The following is a 21,182-nucleotide window of genomic DNA, read 5'->3' as shown; positions in this document are numbered from 1 at the left end:
AGTGAATTGAAGTGGTCTGTGCTGAGCATCTGGTTGGTGGGCGGCACCTGTGAGGAATGGGATTTTTGAGACGCCTTCCTGGAACTGCAAGAAAACTCCACTTGTCCAAGCCCATTGTTTGCTGCAATGAGCTCTTACCATATTCACATGGAGACGCAAATCAAACATGTCATCTGTCACATCTCAGAGTGGCCTTCTAGGAAACAGCAGTCTTCTCGTGTGCCCCGCGGTCACTGTGCCACTCCGGGGCTTGCTGGGTCAAGTTGAATAATGTGCTCACAAAACCGATGTCCTTCCCAGCATCTCAGTATGTGGCCTTATTTGGAAATAAGGTCACTGCAGATATAATTAGCTAAGTTACAATGAGGTCAGACTGCAGTGGGGTGGGCCCTCCATCCAATGTGACTGGTGTCCTTATAAGAAAGGGGAGGAGACACAGATGGAGCAGAAATCGGAGTAATTCCTGCACAAGCCAGTGCACACAGGGGTTGCCAACAGCCACCGGAAGCTGGGAGAGGCCTGGCGTGGAGGCGCCTCGCAGCCTCAGGAGGAACCAGCCCTGCTCACACCTTGATCTTGTACGTCTGGCCTCCAGACTGTGAGGCAGTCACACGCCTGGGCTGACTTGTCTTCATTCCCATGTGGGGCTGAGCTGGGGGCAGACCTGGGCCTTCTGTGGTCACACAGCAGGAGGGGCCCCCAGCCTGCATGTGCTCCAGAGACAGGAGTAGGTGTGCGTTTACCTTTTTAAGAAACTGTGAACCGTTTTCCAAAGTGGTTTTTGCACATTGTGTTGCATGGTTAGTGCTGAGGGTCCTGCTTCCTCCACACCCCCATTGACGCTTGGCATGGTAGGTCTTTTAACTTTGGCCATTCTAACAGGTATGTCAGGGATCTCACTGGGGTCTTAGTTGTATCTCCCTAATGACTAGTGATGTGGAGCATCTTCTCAGCCTCAGATGGCACAGTCACCATCTCAGCATTGGCACACACCACCACTCATCCCACAGTGTCATTCCTCTTCTCCAGAGCCCTGGCACAAAGAAACTCAGGCACAGAGAGGTTAAGAAACTCCCAAGACGCAGACCTGGTAGATGCTAGAGCTGGAGGTCCTCTGAGACGGATGCTCAGCCAGTGAGCATTAGCCCACCTGTGTCAGCTGGGATGCATTTGTGGCCTCAACAGCAACTTCCCCAGGACCCACGAGGTTTTCCCAGAAACTGCTGCCTGCCCACCCTTGCTGGACAGAGGTGCCCACATCAGCTGTGACATCTGAGCTGTCCCTGAGGGACCAGTGCCCCTGTGTCCAGGCAGAGATCTCTGCAATAGAGGGGAGGCCCAGGGGGGAGGGAGGGGCTGTGACCCTAGCCCTGAGTTGCACAGGACATTCTGCTGCTCATCCTCACGACAGGTCTTCGCCCAGTTCTGCCAACAGGGAAGAGGAGCTGTGCTCGCTTCTGGTTACATTCCCGCGGCCAGGAGCCCATGCGGTCCAGTGCACCTGGTGTTCAGACACAAGAGTAAGTTGGAAGAACGTGGGCCCCTGTTCCTGGCTTGTGTTGCCTCCCTTCGTGCACGGGCTCCTCGGTTATTACTTGTCGCACAGACCTGTCAGCCAGATGGCCAGACCCGCAGTCCAGCGTGAGTCAGCACCCATCTCTCCTGAACCCAGGCGGTGCCTTCCCCCCCCCACGCACCCTGCCTCTGAGCCCAGACTGTGATTTAGCACGCATGGGTGTGGACGCCTCTGAACCAGCACGCTGCCAAGCAGCGGGTGCTGCTGGAAGAGGATGAAAAGCCGCAGTGAGAGTGTTAAGCTGTGAACCATCTGCACCATCTAAAGAGAAAAGGAGCCAGTAGGCACGCGGGAATTCAGTGGTGCCCATCTCTGCAGTGAAGCTCAACCAGAGGCTGTGCTTCTGGGACTCTCCAGGAGCCTCTGGACACTGGCACATCGAGATGCATTCCCTAAGGAGCAAACACACCAGCAAAGCCAGATTATGGAGACACTGCACTCAGCCCACACCTCGCACTAAGCCAGGTTGTCACTCAGACACTAAGGCAACTGGCATATGTTGTCCAACATGAGAGAACCTTGGGAAAACTACCATCCATGAGGTTTTCCAGAATCTACAAATCAGGAATAAAATTTAGTCAATGGAAATGTGTCCGAAGAAGCTGCAGAGAGAAGACAAGAATGACCTCCCCAGAGGGCAGCCAAGAAGGCCAGCATGTGCCGGTGCTGGCAACATGGAAATCCATGATCTGCTCGGGTTGGGATTACAGTGTCACGATGGAGACAGGGAGGGTTCCTGGGAGGGGACCCGAGGATCCGGCATGGTAGCTTCATGGAGAGGGGCAGATGGGCATCCTGGCACGGGGAACAGCATAAGCAAAGTCTCAGAGGAGGGAGCCTGGCCAGGATGTGGGGTGGGAAGCAGGTGGAAGACAGAGATGGAAGGAGGTTCAAGATGAAGCTGAAGAGAGAGCAGGGCCAGCAGCCATGGTCTGCAGGCCATGGCACCAAGCTGTAAGAGTGACAGCCACCATCAGACATTCAGCAGCACCGATACTGTCCTTTGCTAGGGGAGGGAGGGGATGAATTGGATTAGGGAAGAGAGCATGGAATGGCTTTATGAGTACCCTAGTTTAGACTAGAGTGGTAGTGGTGGATGTGGTGGTTTCAGAAGAACCACAGGAGGTAACATCAATAGAGCTGGGAGGGATGCAGTGGAGAGAGGAAGGTAACCCAGACTTTATATCCCCTCTGAAACTTGCTGTTGTCTGTTTAGCCAATTCTGGCGAGTGAGGGTTAGCATAACCTTTATCATCTCCATGGATGGGTCCGATAACCTGGAAATTTGATGAAAGTGAAACATTGGAACACTGTTGATGATAAAAGTGACCCCCAATTGGCACATTTCACCTGGACTTGCAGGTCTCTGCCTGTGTAGGGACACCTGGTGGGTTTGCCATTGATGTAAAGCCCTCTCGCTGAGTATACTTCTCGATGGAAGTTGTGCCATTCCTCCTGAACCATGTTTGAGACATGAGGCTTCCAAGCCAGGTGGCTTTATCCATTCATGTTGGCCTTGCTGTGTCACATCTGAGCTGTCACCTGGAGAGAGAGGGGAACATAGAAGGAGGTTAGGCCCTTTTGCTGAAAATCAATTGACCATATACATGCGGATGTGCTTCTTGATTCTCCATTTGGTTCTGCTGATCTGCAGACCTATCCTTCCGGCAACACTGCACTGTTTCAATTGCTGTAGCTTTCTAATACATTGTCAAAGTCGGCCTCATTTTTCAACTTGTTTTTCTTGTTTCAACATTTTGATTATTCTTGGTTCTCTGTATTTTTATATAAATCTTATAATTAGATTACAAGTATTAACCGAAACAGCTGTGGGATTTAGCTTGCTGTCATGTAACATCTACAGATCCGTTTGGGGAGGGTTGACCTGTTAACAGCGTGGAGCCTTTTGATCCAAATACACGATGTAACCGTCGTTTTACCTAGGACTCCACCAACGTCTCTCAGTGATGTTTTATAGTTTTTAGTACACAAATCTCACATGTGTTATTAAATTCATTCCTAGGTAGTACATGTTTTTGTTACTGTTTTATTTAAAATTTCTATTTTCAATTGTTTATTGCTGGCGTATAGAAATATAATGAATTTGTTAATTGCCTTTGTATTCTGCAACCTTGCTGAACTCACTTATTAATTCTAATGAGCTAATATGTAGATTCCTTAGGATTTTCTACATATGATCTATTTCATGTGCAAATAAGCACATGGAAGTTTCCTTCTATCCAACCCACTCGTTTGTTCTTTTCTTTCTTCCTTTTCTTCCCTTTCCTTTTCCTTTCTTTCTTTCCTTCCTTCCTTTCTCTTTCTCTCCCCTTCGTTCCTTCTTTCCTTCCTTCCTTCCTTCCTTCCTTCCTTCCTTCCTTCCTTCCTTCCTTCCTTCCTTCCTTCCTTCCTTCCTTCCTTCCTTCCTTTCCTTCCTTCCTTCCTTCCTTCCTTTTTGTCTTTTGTTGACTAAAGACCTTTCTTGTCTAAGATCTCTGGAACAATACTGGCTGGAAATTATGAGAGTAGCATTTTGTTTTGTTCTTTGTCCCAGGGAGAAAACATTCATTTTTCTCCAACATGAAGTATGATGTTATCTATAATAATACTCATTACTATTATAATTCACTGATATATAATAAATTACATTGGTTTTTGAACATTAAGCCAACCGTGCATTCCTGGAATAAATCCTACACGGTTGAGATGTACTATCCTTTTTACATATAATTGGGTTTTATCTGTTAACACTTTGTTAATGAATTTTGCATATGTGCTCATGAAGGATGTTGGTTTACATTTTTCTTTGGTGCCTGTGGGATACCAGGGTAATCCAGACTTCGTGGAGTGAATGGGGAAGTGTTCCCTCTTTTATTTTCTGAAAGAGCTCGTATAGGTTTGCCATTATTTTTTCAACAAACTTTTATAGCATTTGATGTGAAGCTTTTTGGCTGGAGGGTTTCTTTCTGAGAAGGTTTTTCATTATGTCTCAATCTCTTCAACAGATATAGGACTATTTGGATTTTTAAAATTTATTTTTTTTAGTATGAATCATCTGTCTCTCAATGAATTTGTGTATTTCATCTGAGCTATGGAATATATTAGCATAGAATAAAGTGGTTTATAATATTCCTGTATGAGCTGCTGAAAAGCTAATACAGGGGTATTACCTGGGGTCTGAGGTCATGCCCACTCTTTCATTCTTGATATCGGCAGTTTATGCCGGAACTCTAAGAAAACAAGAGAAACAAACAACAGCCAGCTTTTGGTTTCAGTAACTTTCTATATTTTTTGTCTGTTTTCTGTCCCATTGGTTTCTGTCCTGATCTGTATTATTTCCTTTCTTCTACATTCTCTGTGCTCAGTTGGCTCTTTTCTCCCCAGTTTTGTAAGATGAAAGCCAAGGTCATTTCCAGGCCCTCCCTCTTGACTGATGTGAGCATTCAGGGCTCTAAAACCCCCACGAAGCACTGTTTCAGCCTCTCCCCCCAATTTTGATACATTGTATTTTCATTTTCAATTAATTCAAAATACTTTTTAATTTCTTTGAGAGCCCATTCTGACCTATGGCTTATTTAGAAGTGTTTAAAATTTCCAAATAGTTTGGGACTTTATAGATATCTAATTCTGATTTCTTGTTGCATTATGCCCTGGGAGCATATTTTATGTGATTTGCATTCTTTTAAATTTGTTAAGGTGCATTTTATTGCCCAGAATATGGTCTATCTTGGTGAGTGTCAATGTGCACTTAAGAAGAATATGTTCTTTTTCTCAAGAAGTTATTGTTGGGTGGAGTATCCTTCAGTGAAATCTAGGAAGTTGAGAGCATTGCTTATGTCTTCTACGCCTTTACTGATTTTTCCTGTCCACTTGCTCTAGCAATTGCTGAGAGTGTTGACAACTTCAACCACCATTGGGGATGTGTTCATTTATTCCTCTTGTCCAATCAGTTTTTGCTCCACATATTTTGAAGTCTATTGTTTAGAAACAAAAATGCCTATTTATGATTGTTATGTCTTCTTTGAGAACTGACTAATTCATCATTACCTGTGATATTTCTTTCTTATGAAGTCTGTTTGATATCAGAACAGCTACTCTGGCTTTCTTTGGGCTAGTGATTGAATGGCATATCATTTTTCATCCTTATGCATTAAATATACATATGTCTTCATATTTAACATGGATTTCTGTAGACACAACTTAGTTGGGTTTTTCATTCCATCTGACCATCTCTACCTTTTAACAGGTGTGTTTAGAACATTCACACTTCGTGTGATTATTGATAAGATTAGATTGAAATGATAACTTTGCTGGGTATGTTTTATTTGTCTCTTCTGTTATTTTTCTTTTACTCTTTTCTGCTTTCTCTTTGTTGAACAACTTTTATAATTCTGTTGTATGTCCTCTTGACTTATCACTTATACCTCTTCAAAAAACTTCTAATGGCTGCCCTAGGATTTAAAATATAAGTCATAGTCAGAATTTACATTCAGATAGAACCAGACCACTTCCCATGCAGGACAAGGACCTTACGACAATATTTTCCCAGTTCCACCTGCCATCCTTCCTGTTGGCATACAATTTACTTTTATATATGCACTCAACACAGTACGATGCTACTATTTTTCCTTTAGAACAGGGGTGTCACACTCATTGTCACCGGGGGCCACATCTGCCTCGAGGTTGCCCTCAAAGGGCTGAATGTAATTTTAGGACTGTGTAAGCACAACTATCCTTAACAGTTAAGCGAGAGCTCAGTGCTGCTGCCGGGTAGAAACAAGGTGCCGGGTGGATAAAACAAGGTGTGGGGGGGTGGGATTCAGCCCGAAGGCCTTGTGTTTGCCACCTGTGCTTTGGAAAGAAGCTATGCATTTACGGCAATTAGAAATAAGGGGAAAGGAATTTTATCTTATCTTCATTTCTTCCATTTCTGTGACTGTCCATATCTCTGTGAAGATGTGACTCATTCCACTTTCTTCCTGATGGTTGGTTGTCATTTAACTCTCCTTGAGGAGTAGGTGCTCTGGCAATACATTCCCGTCATTCTCATTTCTCTGAGACACAGTCTTCTCTTAAATCCCAAATTTTAGCCCCAGCAGGTGTGGCTCAGTGGATTGAGCACCAGCCTGCGAGGCGGAAGGTTGCTGGTTCCATTCCTGGTCCGGGCACAGGCCTGGGTTGTGGGCCGGGGCCCCAGCTGGGGCCACATTAAGAGGCAACTGTTCGGTGTATCTCTAGCACAACATTTGTCTCCCTCCCCTCCTCCCTCCCTTCCCATCTTTCTAAAAAATAAACTCTTAAAAAAAACAAATAAATCCTAAATTTTAAGACGTTTTCACTAGTATAGAACTCTGAATCGATACTTTATTTCTTTCAGCGCAATAAAGATACCCCCTCGTTGTCCTCTAGCATGCATGGTTTCTGAAGTGAGTTCTGCTCTAATTCTTCTGTTTCTCTGCACATAGTGTGTCTGTGTTTTCACTCTGCTCACCTTAGAGGTTTCTCTCTCTTCCCCCTTCAGTTTAAATATTTTAGGCATATTGGGTTTTTTTTGTGTGGTTTCGTTTGCTTGTGTGTTTTACCTGGTCAACACAGGAAACGTTCAAACCTGTAGAGAATGTTTTATGAGTTTACTTCAGCCAAACTGAAAATTGCCAGGAAGCAAAATCTCAACTGACTGAGAAAATACTCCCCAGATGGCAGTTTTGCGCCTTATTTTATACGGGAAAATCAAAGGGGAAGGCATGTGACAGGAAATCCACTGGTGATAAATTAGGGAGGTGGGAGATAGCAAAGGTGGGGGGTGGAGTCTCTGGGATTGGATAAGAAGTACCATATTTTGTGATGTATAAATGTGTACTCATGTTTTTGGCCCAAACTTTCAGGAAAAAAATCTTTCATTTTGATTTTTTAATTTGATTTTTACTAATTTATATTCAGATACTTGCTTTTTGTATTATAAAGGAACTTTAGCATTTACTTTTGAACATATTATGTACAAGAAATTTTATGTAATACATATAATTACAAAACACAAGAACAGATACAAGGTATTTCAGGAGCTACCCATGTGTAACGTGAACACTTATTTTTCCCTAAAAAATGTTGGCCCAAAAAAGTGCACGCTGTACATGGCAAAATACGGTAAGAGGATCAGACAAATACTTCTGTTACACAGCTGGGAGCAGCATAGTTAACGGTTAACAATTAACATGACAATACTAACAATGAAGGGACTTGTGGTCTCTCTCTGGTGTGGGGGTTGAGTTTTGGGAAAAAAGACTCCACTTTGATGTTCCAAAGGTATGCTATCAGGTTTGTTATGGTGGATGTCCGCTATCTCAGACAGGCTATGTTAAGGTCAAGACTGACCTGTTAGGGAAAAATACCAGCCTAGGATGCAACTACCTGCCATGACTCACTCTCAGTGAGGAAGTTTTCATTGCAGACCATCCTGTGTGGTCACTTCAGCTCTCTGAGTTTGTAAGTCTGCCACACGGGTCTCCCCTGAGCTCTCAGGTTTCCTGTGTGCCCCCTTTTCCCCCACAGCCTTCTGGGGACATTTATCCTGCTGTATGTTCTTTGTGCTTCTTTGATCCAGGGTTTGGTGTCTGTCATTAATCTCGAAAAGTCTTCTGCCATTTTTCTTCAGAAATGTCCTCCGCCCCCACCCCTCTCTTCCCTCCTGTGACCCAGCGATGTGTGTGTTAGGCTGATAGGTACTGTTGCACGGCTCTCCGGTGCACACTTCTGGTTTGTTTCTTCCACTCTTTTTTTCTTTCTGCTTTAATTTGGACAAATTCTCTAGCACTATTTTCAAATGCACTGGGTGTTTCCTTGGCTGAGTCATTTGCTGATGAGCCTGTCGAAACTGTTCCTCATCCCTTTTACTCTGCGTTTTCCTCTTTAGCATTTCTGCTTCATTCTTTCTCACTGTTTCCACCTCTTTTCTAGGCTGTCCATTACTTTAAGCAAAACACTGAAAACAGCCCATGTCTCATTATGGGGGATCACTCACTAAGTATGCTATTTCCGTGACGTAGATCATCCGAGTAAATGTACACATGGTGCCATGGAAGGAGCAACGGCAGGTACTGCATTAATGAAGCAAGTTTTAGAACCATGGTTTTATCTCATGCATGCTTTTAAAATTTCACAAAACAACCTCCTATGTTTCTGAAGTAAGAAATACTATAAAACGCATGTTATAAAAACCAGCAGGAGACTAATAACAGGGACTATACTTGGCAGGAGGCTGAGATGTGGAGGCAGGTCAAGTGGGAATTTAGTTTTATGACTAACATTTGGAGTTTTTACAGTGAGTTATAATCGTGTCAGTTGTGCATCTTTAAATGGCTCCGGCTTCGACTGCTGGTGAGGGACAGTGGGGAGAGGTGCACACACTGCTCACATATAAGGTTCCAGGTAAAGGAGGCTGGAGGTTGTTGTAGCTACAGACCTTCTGCCCTGAAGGTTGCATACTGAGCCTCCCGTGCTATGCTGAGAAGGGGCACTTTGATATGCAAACGCCTGGCTCAGCCATAGTGTGTGCTTGCTCCTTCTCTCCCTCCTTCCTTTTCTTTCCTCCCTCCCTTCCTCCCTTCCTCCCTCCCTTCCTCCCTCCCTCCCTCTCTTCCTTCTTTCCTTCCTTTCTTCCTTCCTTTTGTTCACTGGTGAACAAAGCAAAGAAGCTGTGTGTCTGTGCCTCAATTCCAGTGGAGGGAAGTAGGACGCCCATAAGCAAATAAATGAGCAAATGAACAAATAAGGGAACAAGAATATAAGACAGTGGCAGGAGCCCTGCAAAAAAGTAAACTAGCATGGTGAGAGGTGGCAAGTGCTGGGCTCCTGGGAAGAGCGGGGCAGTCAGAGGGAGCTCTAAGAACCACTGGTGAGGCCGACAGTGAGGGTGGGTGCTGGGAATGAAGGCCAGAGCCTACACTCCTCATTCAGTGGGGTTGGGAATTGAGTAGGGTTGGAATTGTTTCAATACTGATGTGGAGTGTGAACAGACCCAGGTTCTGTGTGTGTGAGTGCGAGGTGTATGCATAGTTGGAAAGTCGTCCCACCTCCCGGGGGTGAGCAGGAGTGGAGTGAGCCACACTGATTCACTCGTCTGAGGGAGGCTGTGATGTGGCCACCTATCAGGAAGGAAAGGGGCCAGGTGGTGCCGTTTGCAGAAAGCTGCCAGGCTGGCAGGAAGGAATCAGCTGGACTTCTTGCTCCCGCCCGTGTGTGCATTGGCAGCACCGTGCAGCCCATTGTGCAAAGCCTGCTGTTTCCTCTGGGATTGAAGCACTTCAGTGTTGTCCCCGTGGGGGGTGGCCATCCTGAGAAATGGGACGGTCCAGGTCCTGGTCCTTAGATGATGAACTTGAGAATTCAAGGACATCCCCTGCCCCCCATGACTCACTGTGAGTGCGGGTGTTTCCCTGCAGCAGTGGAATGAAGAAGTGGCTCTGACATTAGTAAAAGTGTTTGTTATGAACCTTTGAAAATGTGGCCAGGATGTGAGGGGCCCCAGCTGCATCTCGGACTGGGGTGGACCGTGGGACCAGGGCCTGAGAACTGAAGGGCGTGACCTGCTGTGGAACCAGATACACTTTTTGGATATACTGTGCATTTCACAGCCGCCTCTGCCTGTGGTAACTTCTCTCCTGATAAAACTTACTTTTGTAGCACTTGGCAAGCTCCCTGGTGCCTCTTTGGGCACAGAGAGGGGACAACCTGGGCAGAGGTCACATGTCTTGCCCTTCCCGTGTTCTTGGCCTTGCTCGGCTGGCCCCAGGGCACCTTCCCGGCCTGTCCCACATTTCTCCCTGCACACACCTACAGTCCCCCAGCCCCAGGCCCACTGCCCAACATGCGCAGGCCCCAGACTCCACTGAGGGAATCCACTGCAGTTTTGGAAAACCCTGTCGGTTTAAAACAAAAACCAATTTAAAAACAAAAACAAAAACAAGCTCAGCATGGGGTGTGAGTGGACAGGGAGCCTCTATTTCCAACCACAGGGGGACCATCAGTCACGCCTCATGGGCACTGCTGCCTGGTTACTGCCAAGCGAGTGTCAGATTCGCAGGCCCAGCTCAGGGCCAGTGCAGCATTTCAGCCATTTCTGTCCTTCCTCCTGCGTCAGGACACGTGAGACACGCAGCATCAGAGGGAACAGGAAATCAGCCCGAGGGACAGACAAGAATGTGGCTGGACCTGGGGTTCAGACCCTCCCACCCAGGACTCCCTCCCACTCCCCCCGACACACCGAGTTTCTGCACACACACAGGGGGTGGCCCTCTCTCTGGGGCCTCTGCTCCAGATGCCCCCCCCCCCCCCCCCCCGGCATCTCCACCTGCCTCTTCAGCTCAGCCGAGGAGCCCCCTGGCCTGAGGCCTCTACTGCCCACACTTGCTGTGGTCTCTCGCCCCGAGCACTTGGCACCACTGGGACTCACCTTGGGGTGAGCTGACACTGTGCACCCCTCCCAAGGCAAGGGGGGTGTCTGTGGATTGGGGCAGAAGGAGGCACGGCAGTGTCAGCCGAGGGAGATCCGAGGCCTCTCACTGTGTGAACGTTCATAGTTTTCTACTTTTCCTGCAGTGATCGTGTGTTCCTCGTGTATCGTGGGGGAGGCAGAAACTGCCCTCTCCTGCCGCAGGTTCTTCCGGCCGGTCTAGTAATTAAATAAACATGAGGCAGATTAAGGAGAGAAAACAACCAAATTTGATGCATACGTACGTGCTTAGGGGAACCCAGATGTGTGAGAGGATCAGGGAAGACATGGGTGATGGGGGAAGGCGCCTGGGGCTGCAGAGGGGAGCAGGGCCATTGCAGGGTGATAAGAAGAGCAGATGTCCAGTCCTCAGAAGTTTGCCCCGCCCTGTAGATAGAGTTAAAAAAGTCATTTCTGGTGATAACTGTTACTATGGTCGAGGTGCCTAGTTTAAATTCTAGGTAGCAGGGGGAGGGTGTCCAAGTTTCCCTTGAGCCCAAGGGGTCTGGGTTGCCTTTAGCTCAAAACAATCCTCATACCACACAAGCATGTCTTGGGGTAACTAGTTCTGAACCCCTTCAGTAAATAAAAGAAAAATAAAACTCCGATAAGAACACGATGTGAACGCCATGGGAACTGTGGAGACATACAGCGATGACTCGATGGTAGGATATAAAGTGAAAAAAGTGAGCTCCAGACTTATTTTTTACAGCTGTGAGTTGGGCAATCGTAAGAGAGCCTTATTTTAGTACTTTTTGTTGATGGCACTTTTCATTACACAAAGGCTCTTTTAAGTCAGCCCTCCACCCAAAGCTCACAAAGGTGGGCTCACCCTGCCCTGGGGTCTCTAACTGGGGAAGAGGAGAGGGGGTGACCCCAAGATGGTGTCTGGGAGAGGACAGGAGAGGGGTGGTGAGCCCCAGGCCCTGCAAGCCCTGCCCTCCCCCTCCCAGCCGCACCCTCCAGGAGCTGCAGATCAGTCACACCAGCAAAGGCAAGTCCGCTGACTGCAGGTTTGAAGGTGGGTGGGGCTGGTAGAAGCAGGATGGGCCTCAGGGCAGGCGAGGTGGAAGGGATGAGGAGCTCCTGCCCTACAGATCCCCCCGCTGGAGCAGGGCTGGGCAGAGGGATGGGCTGATGGTCAGGTAGATAGTAGGAGGGAGCTACACGAAGGGGCGCTGTTAGAACTGGGACATGCTCGCCACACACCTGCACACACCACACACATGCATGTGCACACACCACGTGAAGCCACGGAAACACATGCACAAACAGCACCCACAGACTCACCCACCCCCACTGCACAAACACCTGTGGGACACAGGCGCACTTGCCGCAGGGCCCCACCCTGCCGTTCCATCCACACAGGAAACAAAAGTTGTGCAGAGGAGTGTATGTATGCCAATCCTCTGCTCTGTGGCATCCTCTTCATTTTTAAAAACCGTGGCCAGACTTCTGTTGATTTCTCTCCCTGCTAAGTACCATGAGTGTCCTTGTCGCACAATCCAGAGGACTCCAGGCTTCAGAGCAGACGATGATGGAGGTGTGGGCTGGCGAACAGACAGGGTCAGGGGTCCAGGGCAGGATGTGGCTGGTGGTGGAGGTAATGATGGGCTGGACGAGAAGCCAGGCAGACCTTTGGGAGGCAGTGTGGGGGGCGGCGGGGGGGGGGGCGGAGGGAGGGGCTGAGGGCAGCTGTCAGGTCGGGTGGGCCTAGAAAGGCAGTGGGGGAGGGGCACACAAGCAAGGCTACTTCCAGCGGGGAGGATATGTGGCTGGGGGCCTGGCTAGGAACAAGGTCTCCAGGCTGGTTGAAGAGTGAAGTCAGGAAGTGTCCAGCAGGATGTGCTGGGGTAGAGGAGCAAGAGAGGCGGAGGGAGACTTAGAGGGGGAGGGGCAAGCAAGTGTCCTGTGTAGAGGTCCAGGCGGGAGATGCCTGTGCCAGGAAGGGCAGTGGGGACTGAGGAGGGCATTTAGTAACGAGCGATCCAGGGGGTTTCACAGGAAGTCAGAAGCCAAGGGCCGTGGTGCTGGGGCCTCTGTTTCCTACAGGGGGATGGGGATCAGATACAGGCAATTGCGAGTTACTGTAAGAGGTCAGGTATGAGGGGGCTCTCGGTGGAGAAGCCTGTCAGGTGGGTTTAAGGGCAGGACCTCATGCACAGCTGCCCCCAGGAAGGAGCTGGGACCTGGGCCAGGTGCACCTGCCTATGGCCATAGAAACAGAGTGGACACAACTGGGGGGGTGAGGGGCAGATGGACCTCCAGGAGGGAGAGGGGCCTGTCAGGTGCAGGGGCAGGGTGAGCCTGGTGGAGCGGGCCTTCTCATAGCCCCTCCAGGAGCCCTCCAACACTTTGTAAAGTGGGGTCGGGGACAGGACCCCTCAGGGGGCGCAGGTGTGAGCTCGTGGGAACGGCCACGTGAGGCTTCGTGGGGCATAGGGCCGTCCTTTCCCAGGAGTTGCTGGAGGTGGCGGTGGTGCAGCGTGGGGAGCGAGGCAGGGGGAGGGCTATCGTCCTGGGCCCAGCCCGCCGAGGCCACGCGAGGCTGGCTGCGCCATCACCGCGCGGTTAATACGCCCACGAGACCGGGCAGGAGGAGCCCAGCTTCCTCTCCCTCCATCCATTGTCCCGGCTATAAAACGTCTTTGTTCCGATCGCCCGCCTTCTTGCTGCTTCCGCGGGTCTCAGGGCCTGAGGACCACTCTCCTGGGGGCCGCTGAAGACATCTTCCGGAATAAACTCAGGGCCGGACACGTTGCGTCTGCCTGGACCTTGCCCAGGCCCTGCAGCCTGGACCCCACTTGCTGCCAAAGGCAGCTGCGGAGAAGCTCTCTCCGGGGGTGCGGGCGCTGGCAGACTACTCGCGCTGGGGTTGGGGGCTGGGGAGGAAACACCCTACACTGCCGCGAGGGGGTGCTCGGGCCCAAGGGAGCGGCCCGTCCCCTCTTGCGCGCGGGTTCTTCCCCTCGTACCCCAGCCCCGGTCCAGCCCAGCCCGCGCACCTCCGGGTCCGGCCTGACGCCTAAGGCCCCGCCTCCCACTGAGCCCCGCCCCCTCAATCTGTGTCTCGCGCCCCGCCCCCGGCCCGTCCCCGCCGTCCGCCCCGCCTTGCGCCCCGTCCCCACCCCGCCCCCAGCCCGTCCAGCGGCCGCCGCAGCACCGGGGCCGGGGCCGAGTTTGGCGCACAGCTGCGGAGGGTGCAGCATCCGAGGCGCAGACAGTCCAGCTGGCTGAGCATGGAGCCGAGGTGCGGTCCGCGGGAGCCGAGAGGCGGGCTGGAGCAGAGGGGTCGCTCGCACGTACGGGAGGGGGTCGCACGGGCGGGCGATGGACGCGCGCTGCAAACTAACCTGTGGCATGTCGCCCGCAGGTGGCTCTGGCTGCGGCCGCTGCGGCGGCGCCTGCTGGACATGCTCGCGCTCCTGGTGCTGCTGCTCTGGGTTCACGCGGCTTCTGCGGAGCCAGGTAAGAGCCGCGGGGACGCGAAACTACGCTCGCCAGGCCGCCAGCACTCAGGCGCTTTGTGCGCATCTCCATAGGTCCCCGTGGTGATGGCCTCTTACCGCCACCCCGTCTGAGCTTCGGTCCCAAGAAGCGGACCCGGCTCTGCCCACGCACATCGGTGGCTCGCGGGCGGCAGGCGGAAGAGGGACGGAGTGGGGCCGGGGCCCTGTGTTCTGGGTGTTCCTCGACGGCCATTCATTTTCTGGCTACCTGTGTTCGCGCCACCTCTGCGCACCGCAGGATCCGGGGAGTGGGCTGGGCCGGGGATGGTGCGGGATGCCCGCGCCGTGAGCTTCTGGCGTCCTGACCAAACTTGGGCGACTGTGCTGGGAAGTTGGTGCGTTCGGCGGCCCCTTCTGCCGGCTGTGGGCCAGCGAGGGGCCGAGCCTGTGATTGTGCTGGTGATGTTTTCCACTCGCGGTGGCTCCGGAGACGCCAGAGCATCCACCGCCCGCCCCCTGGGGCTTCGTCGCCGACACTGGTCTCGCCCCTCCCGGCACCAGAGCGGCCTCAATGGGTTGCGCCCCCGAGTCCCGGGAGTGACTGCGCGCGGATGCTGGCGGGTCTTTGCGAAAGATGGTGCAGTTAGGAGCGCAGATACTTAGTTTTCAACCTGTTGAGGCAAAATTACTCGGGTTCCCCAGGGCCAGCCTTTGTGCGCCGCTGGGGCCGCCAGGCCTCTGTCCCCGCGGTCGTCGAGGTGTCGGGTTGCGCCGGGTCCCCTTTGATGCTGCAGAGCCTCGGGAGAACAATGCGCAGAAGTCCGTTGTTTGGCCGCACCCGCTACTTTTCCCACGTGCTCCGCAAACTGTGCCGCGGGCGCCGTTCCAGCTAAAACTCCCTCCACCACCAGCGTCTGGGATCCTGTTCCTGACCACGCGGCTGCCAGGTCCTCCTCCCGCCACGCCCAACAGCGGGTCGGGGAGGAGGGGGCGCGAGGGACCGGTGGGGGGAGGGGAGCCCCCTGTCGCGGAGTCCTGTGTTTTGTCACTGGTAGAACTAGGATGCTGTGCTGAGACATTAGCCAGCTCTCTCTTCGTGGTTCCAGTGAAAGCAGGAGAACCAACACACCTGCTTGCCACAGCTGGTGAGGGAGGAGGGACCTGACTGGGGGAAGTTGTTCTGTGGAGAGAGAAGTAATAATTTGTTTCATTGTCTCCAGTCGGTTTAGTTTCCAGGGTAAATAGTAGCACAGGCCTTTTTAGAAGTAGTACTTTACTTCTAAAAACATCTGCCAAAAGCACCTGCTTGTGGGTAGCAGGTAATTTCTCATTCATTCCGGGGGTGGGGGGGGGACGTGGGGGTCATGCTTGTCTTTTCACAGTTGGGGCCCTGAGTTCGTAGGGACTGCCCAGGGCCACCTGGGATGGCTGATCATGGCTTCGGGGGCCGTCCCCTCAGCTTATGGAGGAGGACGGCGGCCACAGGCCCAGCCTCCCAATGATGGAGCAGAAATTTGTAAGCCTAAAACCCTCATTTATAATCAGGTGACAGGGAGAAAAGTAAAGACACTGGAGGGTCCAGCCCCAGCTTCTGAAATCAAGGCCAGGGACTTTCAGCCTCAGCAGAAAAAGTATTATAACCTGTCGTGTCAGTGAGCTCCGCTGGGATGAAACACTGAGGTCCAAGGGCAGGGTGCTCATGACAACTTGGAACTGGGGAGTGCCGGTTTGGAAGGTGGTGTGTGTTTCACCTTCTGTTGCACCACTGGGGGTTTGTTGGAGAAGGAAAGAATGCCTCATCTGACGTGGCGGCGTGGCTAATGGGATGTGGCTCTTTCTGAACCTGGAGGTTACAGCAGGAAGCAGGCCTGGCGGGGGCTGTGTGCTGCCCATCCCCCACCTCACCCCACCCTGCCCTCCCCTCCTTGCTGGGAAAGGACACAGGGTCCATACCCTGCTGGGACCAAGACCCTTGAAATGGGATGATAATTGTTCCCTGTGGGTGTAACCCGAGAAAAACTAGCCTGCGTGAAATCTCCACTTAACAGGATCAATTTGTCCTAGAAACCCTTAACAATCACCCCAGAGGCCAAAAGGCTTGAGGCCTAGTTGCTGATTTGTGCACTTTTTTTCTCTGATCAAAAATGATGCGTTTTTCTATGTCATTGTGCTGCACTTGACCAAAAAAAGGAATGTATTGCTGTTTTGTGCAAGGATTGATCGCTGTGATTCTGATGCTCTCAGTGGCACTTTGTACATTTCCCCCATGGCTGGAAGCTGGGCCGAAGCAGGGGCTGAACAGCGTTGCAGGCCAGGAAGGCTCAGTGCTGCCTGCAGCCTGTTCCTGGTGAAAGTGTGTGGTGGACTCACCGGCCTTCCACCCTGGGAGGTGTCTGTGAGTCAGAGTTAGGGCTGAGGCATCTCCTCTCTGGCCTCTCCTACACGTTGAACCCCATCAGGCTCTGTCAGCCCCTCCTACCTGCAGGCTCTTGGTCTCTGGGCCACCCACGGCAAAGCACAGGTCCCTCTCCCCGCCCCCTGTTTCTTGGGGGAGCTGCTGGGCTGGGTTTGTAGAACATAGCCAAGCCCCCGTAGCCCCGTGCTGATGGTGTCTGGGCTGATGGGAAAGAGGTCTTGTCCCAGGCTGGCCTGTTTCTAGGTATTGTAAAGCTGTCACCAGAGCTCACCCGCTGGGGAGTCTTCAGGGTTCAGATGTGGGACCTCTAAGATAGTTTTGAATTTCAGCAGAACTTGTTTTTCAGGGTACTCCTGTTTTCGTTTAAAAGAAAGAGAAGGGGGGGAAATCCTGGGCAAGAAAACCTAGAAGGAGCAAAACCGACTCCATCTAGAAACTGACTCCAAGCAGAGTGCACGGCAGCTCAGGGACAGCGCTGACCCTCCCACCCTCACTTCACCTTAAAAAATACACATGGGCCTGTGCATGCACATGTGTGCACGCATGCCCACGCGTATGCCGGCACATTCATAAGTATGCACGCACACACATACTTGCTCTCTCTCCACCCAAGTGTCTGGTTCGCTCTTCATCCAGACTGTTGGAAGGCTTGGTTCTCTGGGTCCCTGGGGAGAGTTGGAGGGCCCCACTGTGGGGTGTCGGGACCTTCTCTTGGGTGGGCAGAGGCACTGCCCCAGAATAACTCTAAGGCCCCTGTGCAGCTGAGGGGGATGATACCCCACTGCCCAGCTGTCTGTCCAAGGCTGGAGTGGCCCAGCTGCTTCTCAGGAAGGTGCTGCCCACCCAGCCCCAAAGGGGGCTCTCTCGGGCTCTCCACGCTGCTGAGGTCGAGGCACACAGAGGCCCTGCTGGGCCTGTCATTGAAGCATGTGTCTGTGACCCAGGTCCCTGACACTTCTGGTGAGGTGATCACGGAAATGGAGCGAAGCCCAGGGTTGTGATTCAACATTCAGCGAGCCTCCTCATCCCTCATGGTGTGAAGGCTGCTGGGAAGGGCCAGCCGGCTGAAGGGTTGGCTCCCAGGATGGGGGCTCAGGGATCAGATGAGGATGCGGCTTGGAGCAAGCTGGCCTCGCTGCTGCCATCTTGACTGTAGGGCCCCCCAGGGCAAGTTCCGTCTGCAGTGACCCCTCCTGCAAGACCCACCTGCAGCCCTGGTGGAGGTGTGGCCACCCAGGTGCCTTGAAAGCTCCATCACAGATGTCACTCCTCCCCTACTAGGCTCTGGGTGGGCTGTCATTTGTGAGGACCAAATACCACCCCAGACAGCAGCCCCTCCCACTAGCAAACAGCTGCCTAAGCAGCAGCTCTTCAAAGGTTGGGGCACCAGTCTGGCTGAAGGTGGACGTCACAGGCCCCGTCACATAAAACTCCTTGAAATTGATGCAGTCGGTGCGGGCGGGGATAAAATATTGAGAGAATTAAAATACATTTGACGTGCTTATAACATCATTAACTTGGATACATTTTGACAGCAGTGGCCCAGAAAGACAATGAGGACAGATGGGAAGGGTGCTGGGTGCTCTGGCCTCCGAAGCTGCTTGCCTGGCCGGGCCACACGGCTTCTCTGGACCTGTCATCACTAATGGTTTAGGTCTGGGGCCAGCTTTCTGCCAGGTTCAGGGGCCCCTGAGGCCCTTCGTGCCCTCCTTCAGTTCAGGAAGCAGCCAGCGTTTCAGCACAGATCTGGACCCTCCGGAGGCAGCCAGGGCGCCTGTGCCTGACCCTACCTGGGCTCCCGCCCCTAACCTGGGGCTCCTCCTTGCTACCCCCTGCTGTGAGCAGCAGGGGGTCACTTTGTAAAACCCGCACAGTGTATATGCTAATGTGTCTTGTATTCTATACCATTAAATTTACATCACACAAGGTATCTTTACCACACGCTGCCTCAGCACACCGTAGGTGGATCTGGAGGAGGCAAGAGGCCCCTGGCAGGCAGGGCGCTTTTCTGTTTTGCTCCGCAGCCCTGCCCAGTGCCTGCAAGGGGTGGAAGAGGGATGCTGGCCGGCCCGTGGTGTAAGGCTTTAGGTTGGCGGTCTGGGCCGCCGCAGAGGGCTGTCAGAAGGAGCTTTTGATCACAGATGCGCTGAGTCAGACTGAATGTGGAGGCCGCAGGGCAGAGTGTCTGCTCCACCCGTTGCGCCTGCAGGGGCGCGTCCCGCCCGGCTCCCCCGGCACAGGCAGGCCCCGGCACGGCCGCGCTGGCCGTCCTCAGCCAGAGCCCCAGGAAGGAGAACCGGTTTGCAGGCCCACTCGTTCATCTCTCTGGAATTCCTTGCTGGCAGACGGGGTCACTCCTGGGCTAGTCTGTGGTGAGGTGGGCTAGAGCAGGGCCACCCAGCCCTGGGTTGGGGTGCCTAGGGGAGCTCTGGCCACCTCTGGCTTCTGGAAGACCAGAAGGCTCTGTGGTGGCCATGAGTCAGTGCTGCGTCCAGTGGCCCAGGCACTGACCGTGGGTCCGGGTTGACCTTCGTAGGGTATTTCCTGGGAAGGGACATCAGACCATAGCCAGAGGCTGGGGACTGTGAGCCAGCTCAGCAGCAGTTGGGGCACAGCCTGGGCCTGAGCTGCAGGCACCGTGTGCTGCGCTTCCGATCGATGGATTAACTGCTTTTGGTGGAGCAGGGGCTGGAAGTCTGCAGATATCATGCGCTATTTTTTAACTTTTTTATTCATTCACTCTTTCATTCAGTCTTGGCCCGAGCACTCGTTTTTACAGTTTGCACAGTACCTTAGAGTAGATTCAGAATTAGCTTCAGTTAGGCCGCCTCTGTTTTGAATCCATGGTCAGAAACCTTTGAGGCGGTGCTGGGCATTGGCAGCTGTCTGCGGAGAGAACCTGCTAGTGTGGGCTGTTGTCCGTGAACTGTGAACAGGAGAGCCCCCTCTCCTGGGGGGTGGCCGGAACTGCGGTGAAAGCAGTGCTGGGAGGGCGGGTGCACCTCCAAGTCCCTGGACACCCCCCCACTGTGGTGCCCACCATGGCTTCTGGGAAAGTGACTGCTCCAGAAGAGCAGCTGATTCAGCTGCTCGGCAGTGGAAGCTGGACGAGGCTGGACAGCGGCCTCTGCAAGGACCTGGACCCAGACACTCACTGGGCTCCAGGCTAAAGGGAGAGCTTCTCCGCACACTGACGTCTAGACACCAAGGGCCTGCATGGCAGGAGGGATCATGCAGTTCACATGGACGCTGCTGCTTTGACACTGAGGGCAAGAGTGGTCCTGCCCTGCGCTGTTGTGGGGGTTCGGGGGAAGGCCGTGGCATCAGAGGAGAGGGGGTGACCACCCTGGACTCTCAAGCCTCGGCAGGCCAGCCAGCAGAGACCCTGCTCACCCAGTGGGCCCGATGCAGTGTGGACGTGGGGGAAGGAGGCGATCATCCCAGGTGGTCTTATCTTCTTTTGAGGTCCCTTTGTCCTGTTGACTCCGCGGAGGCATTGTCCTCTTACAAGCTAGGGCTGAAGTGGCCTGGTGTGGGGCCCACATTACTGGAAGGCCTCCCCCTCAGCCCTGGCTGGTCCAGGGTCGGGCCGCGTTGGGGGAGGCCTGGTTGGTTTCCCTGCTGGGTCCTGCAAGGTGAGTCCAGTCACGGGGCCTCTGCGTCCATCTGGCAGCTGCCTTCCTGTGGCCTGTATGTGTGATTGAGCACCTTCTGTGTGCCCGAAGGACAGAAAGGGGACCACCAGAGTGTCCCCGTAGGGGGACTGTGATGAGCAAAGGCATCGTAGACTGTTACCTCCCGGGTGGGCAGAGCACGTCCTCTGTGGGGCCTGAGTTTCACTGAGCACTCCGAGTCCTCACGCTCCTGACCTTGGGAGCCCCGTCAGCCAGTGCTGGGGCTGAGTGTGGGGGGCTGTGGCAGGGATCTCTAGGGGGCTTCTCTCTAATTGGGCGTCATTAATTTACACTCAGCTTTCCCTGGTGGTCTGGGTACTATCACTTTGCATATCTTGCTCATTGGACAACTGAAAAATGTTATTCAAACTGTTTCATTTTGTGAGTTTTCACCTCCTAGCAAGGGTGATGTTCTAATGTGTCGGCTGGTCCTGACATCTACTCTGGGTGTTCTGTCTGTCCTCGTGGATTGCTGTCTGCTCATGGGGTCATCTCTGCAGTGGCAGGTCTTGCATGTTTTTCTAGTTTGTGGTCAGCCTTTAACTGGGGCTGTGGCATTTCTGGAAGCACAGAATTGTTT

At 52.6% G+C, this 21,182-nt stretch overlaps 1 protein-coding gene across 2 annotated transcripts in view; it reads left to right on the top strand.

Annotated features, from left to right (window-relative positions):
* The first annotated feature begins 14,199 nt into the window (after positions 1-14,199).
* Positions 14,200-21,182, top strand: part of COL18A1 (collagen type XVIII alpha 1 chain) — a 73,122-nt gene continuing 66,139 nt past the window's right edge. For both annotated transcript variants that reach the window (XM_053658012.1, XM_053658010.1), the window contains exons 1-2: positions 14,200-14,313; positions 14,437-14,531. In XM_053658012.1, the coding sequence (XP_053513987.1) occupies positions 14,303-14,313; positions 14,437-14,531 (106 nt within the window). In that variant the 5' untranslated portion in view covers positions 14,200-14,302. The remainder of the gene's footprint in view (positions 14,314-14,436; positions 14,532-21,182) is intronic.

The sequence above is a fragment of the Artibeus jamaicensis genome, unplaced genomic scaffold, assembly GCF_021234435.1.
Source record: "Artibeus jamaicensis isolate MK-2021 breed Jamaican fruit bat unplaced genomic scaffold, CSHL_Jam_final scaffold_474, whole genome shotgun sequence".
NCBI lineage: Eukaryota > Metazoa > Chordata > Mammalia > Chiroptera > Phyllostomidae > Artibeus > Artibeus jamaicensis.
Note: the sequence above shows the minus strand (reverse complement) of the source record. Positions and strands in the feature narration are given on the sequence as shown.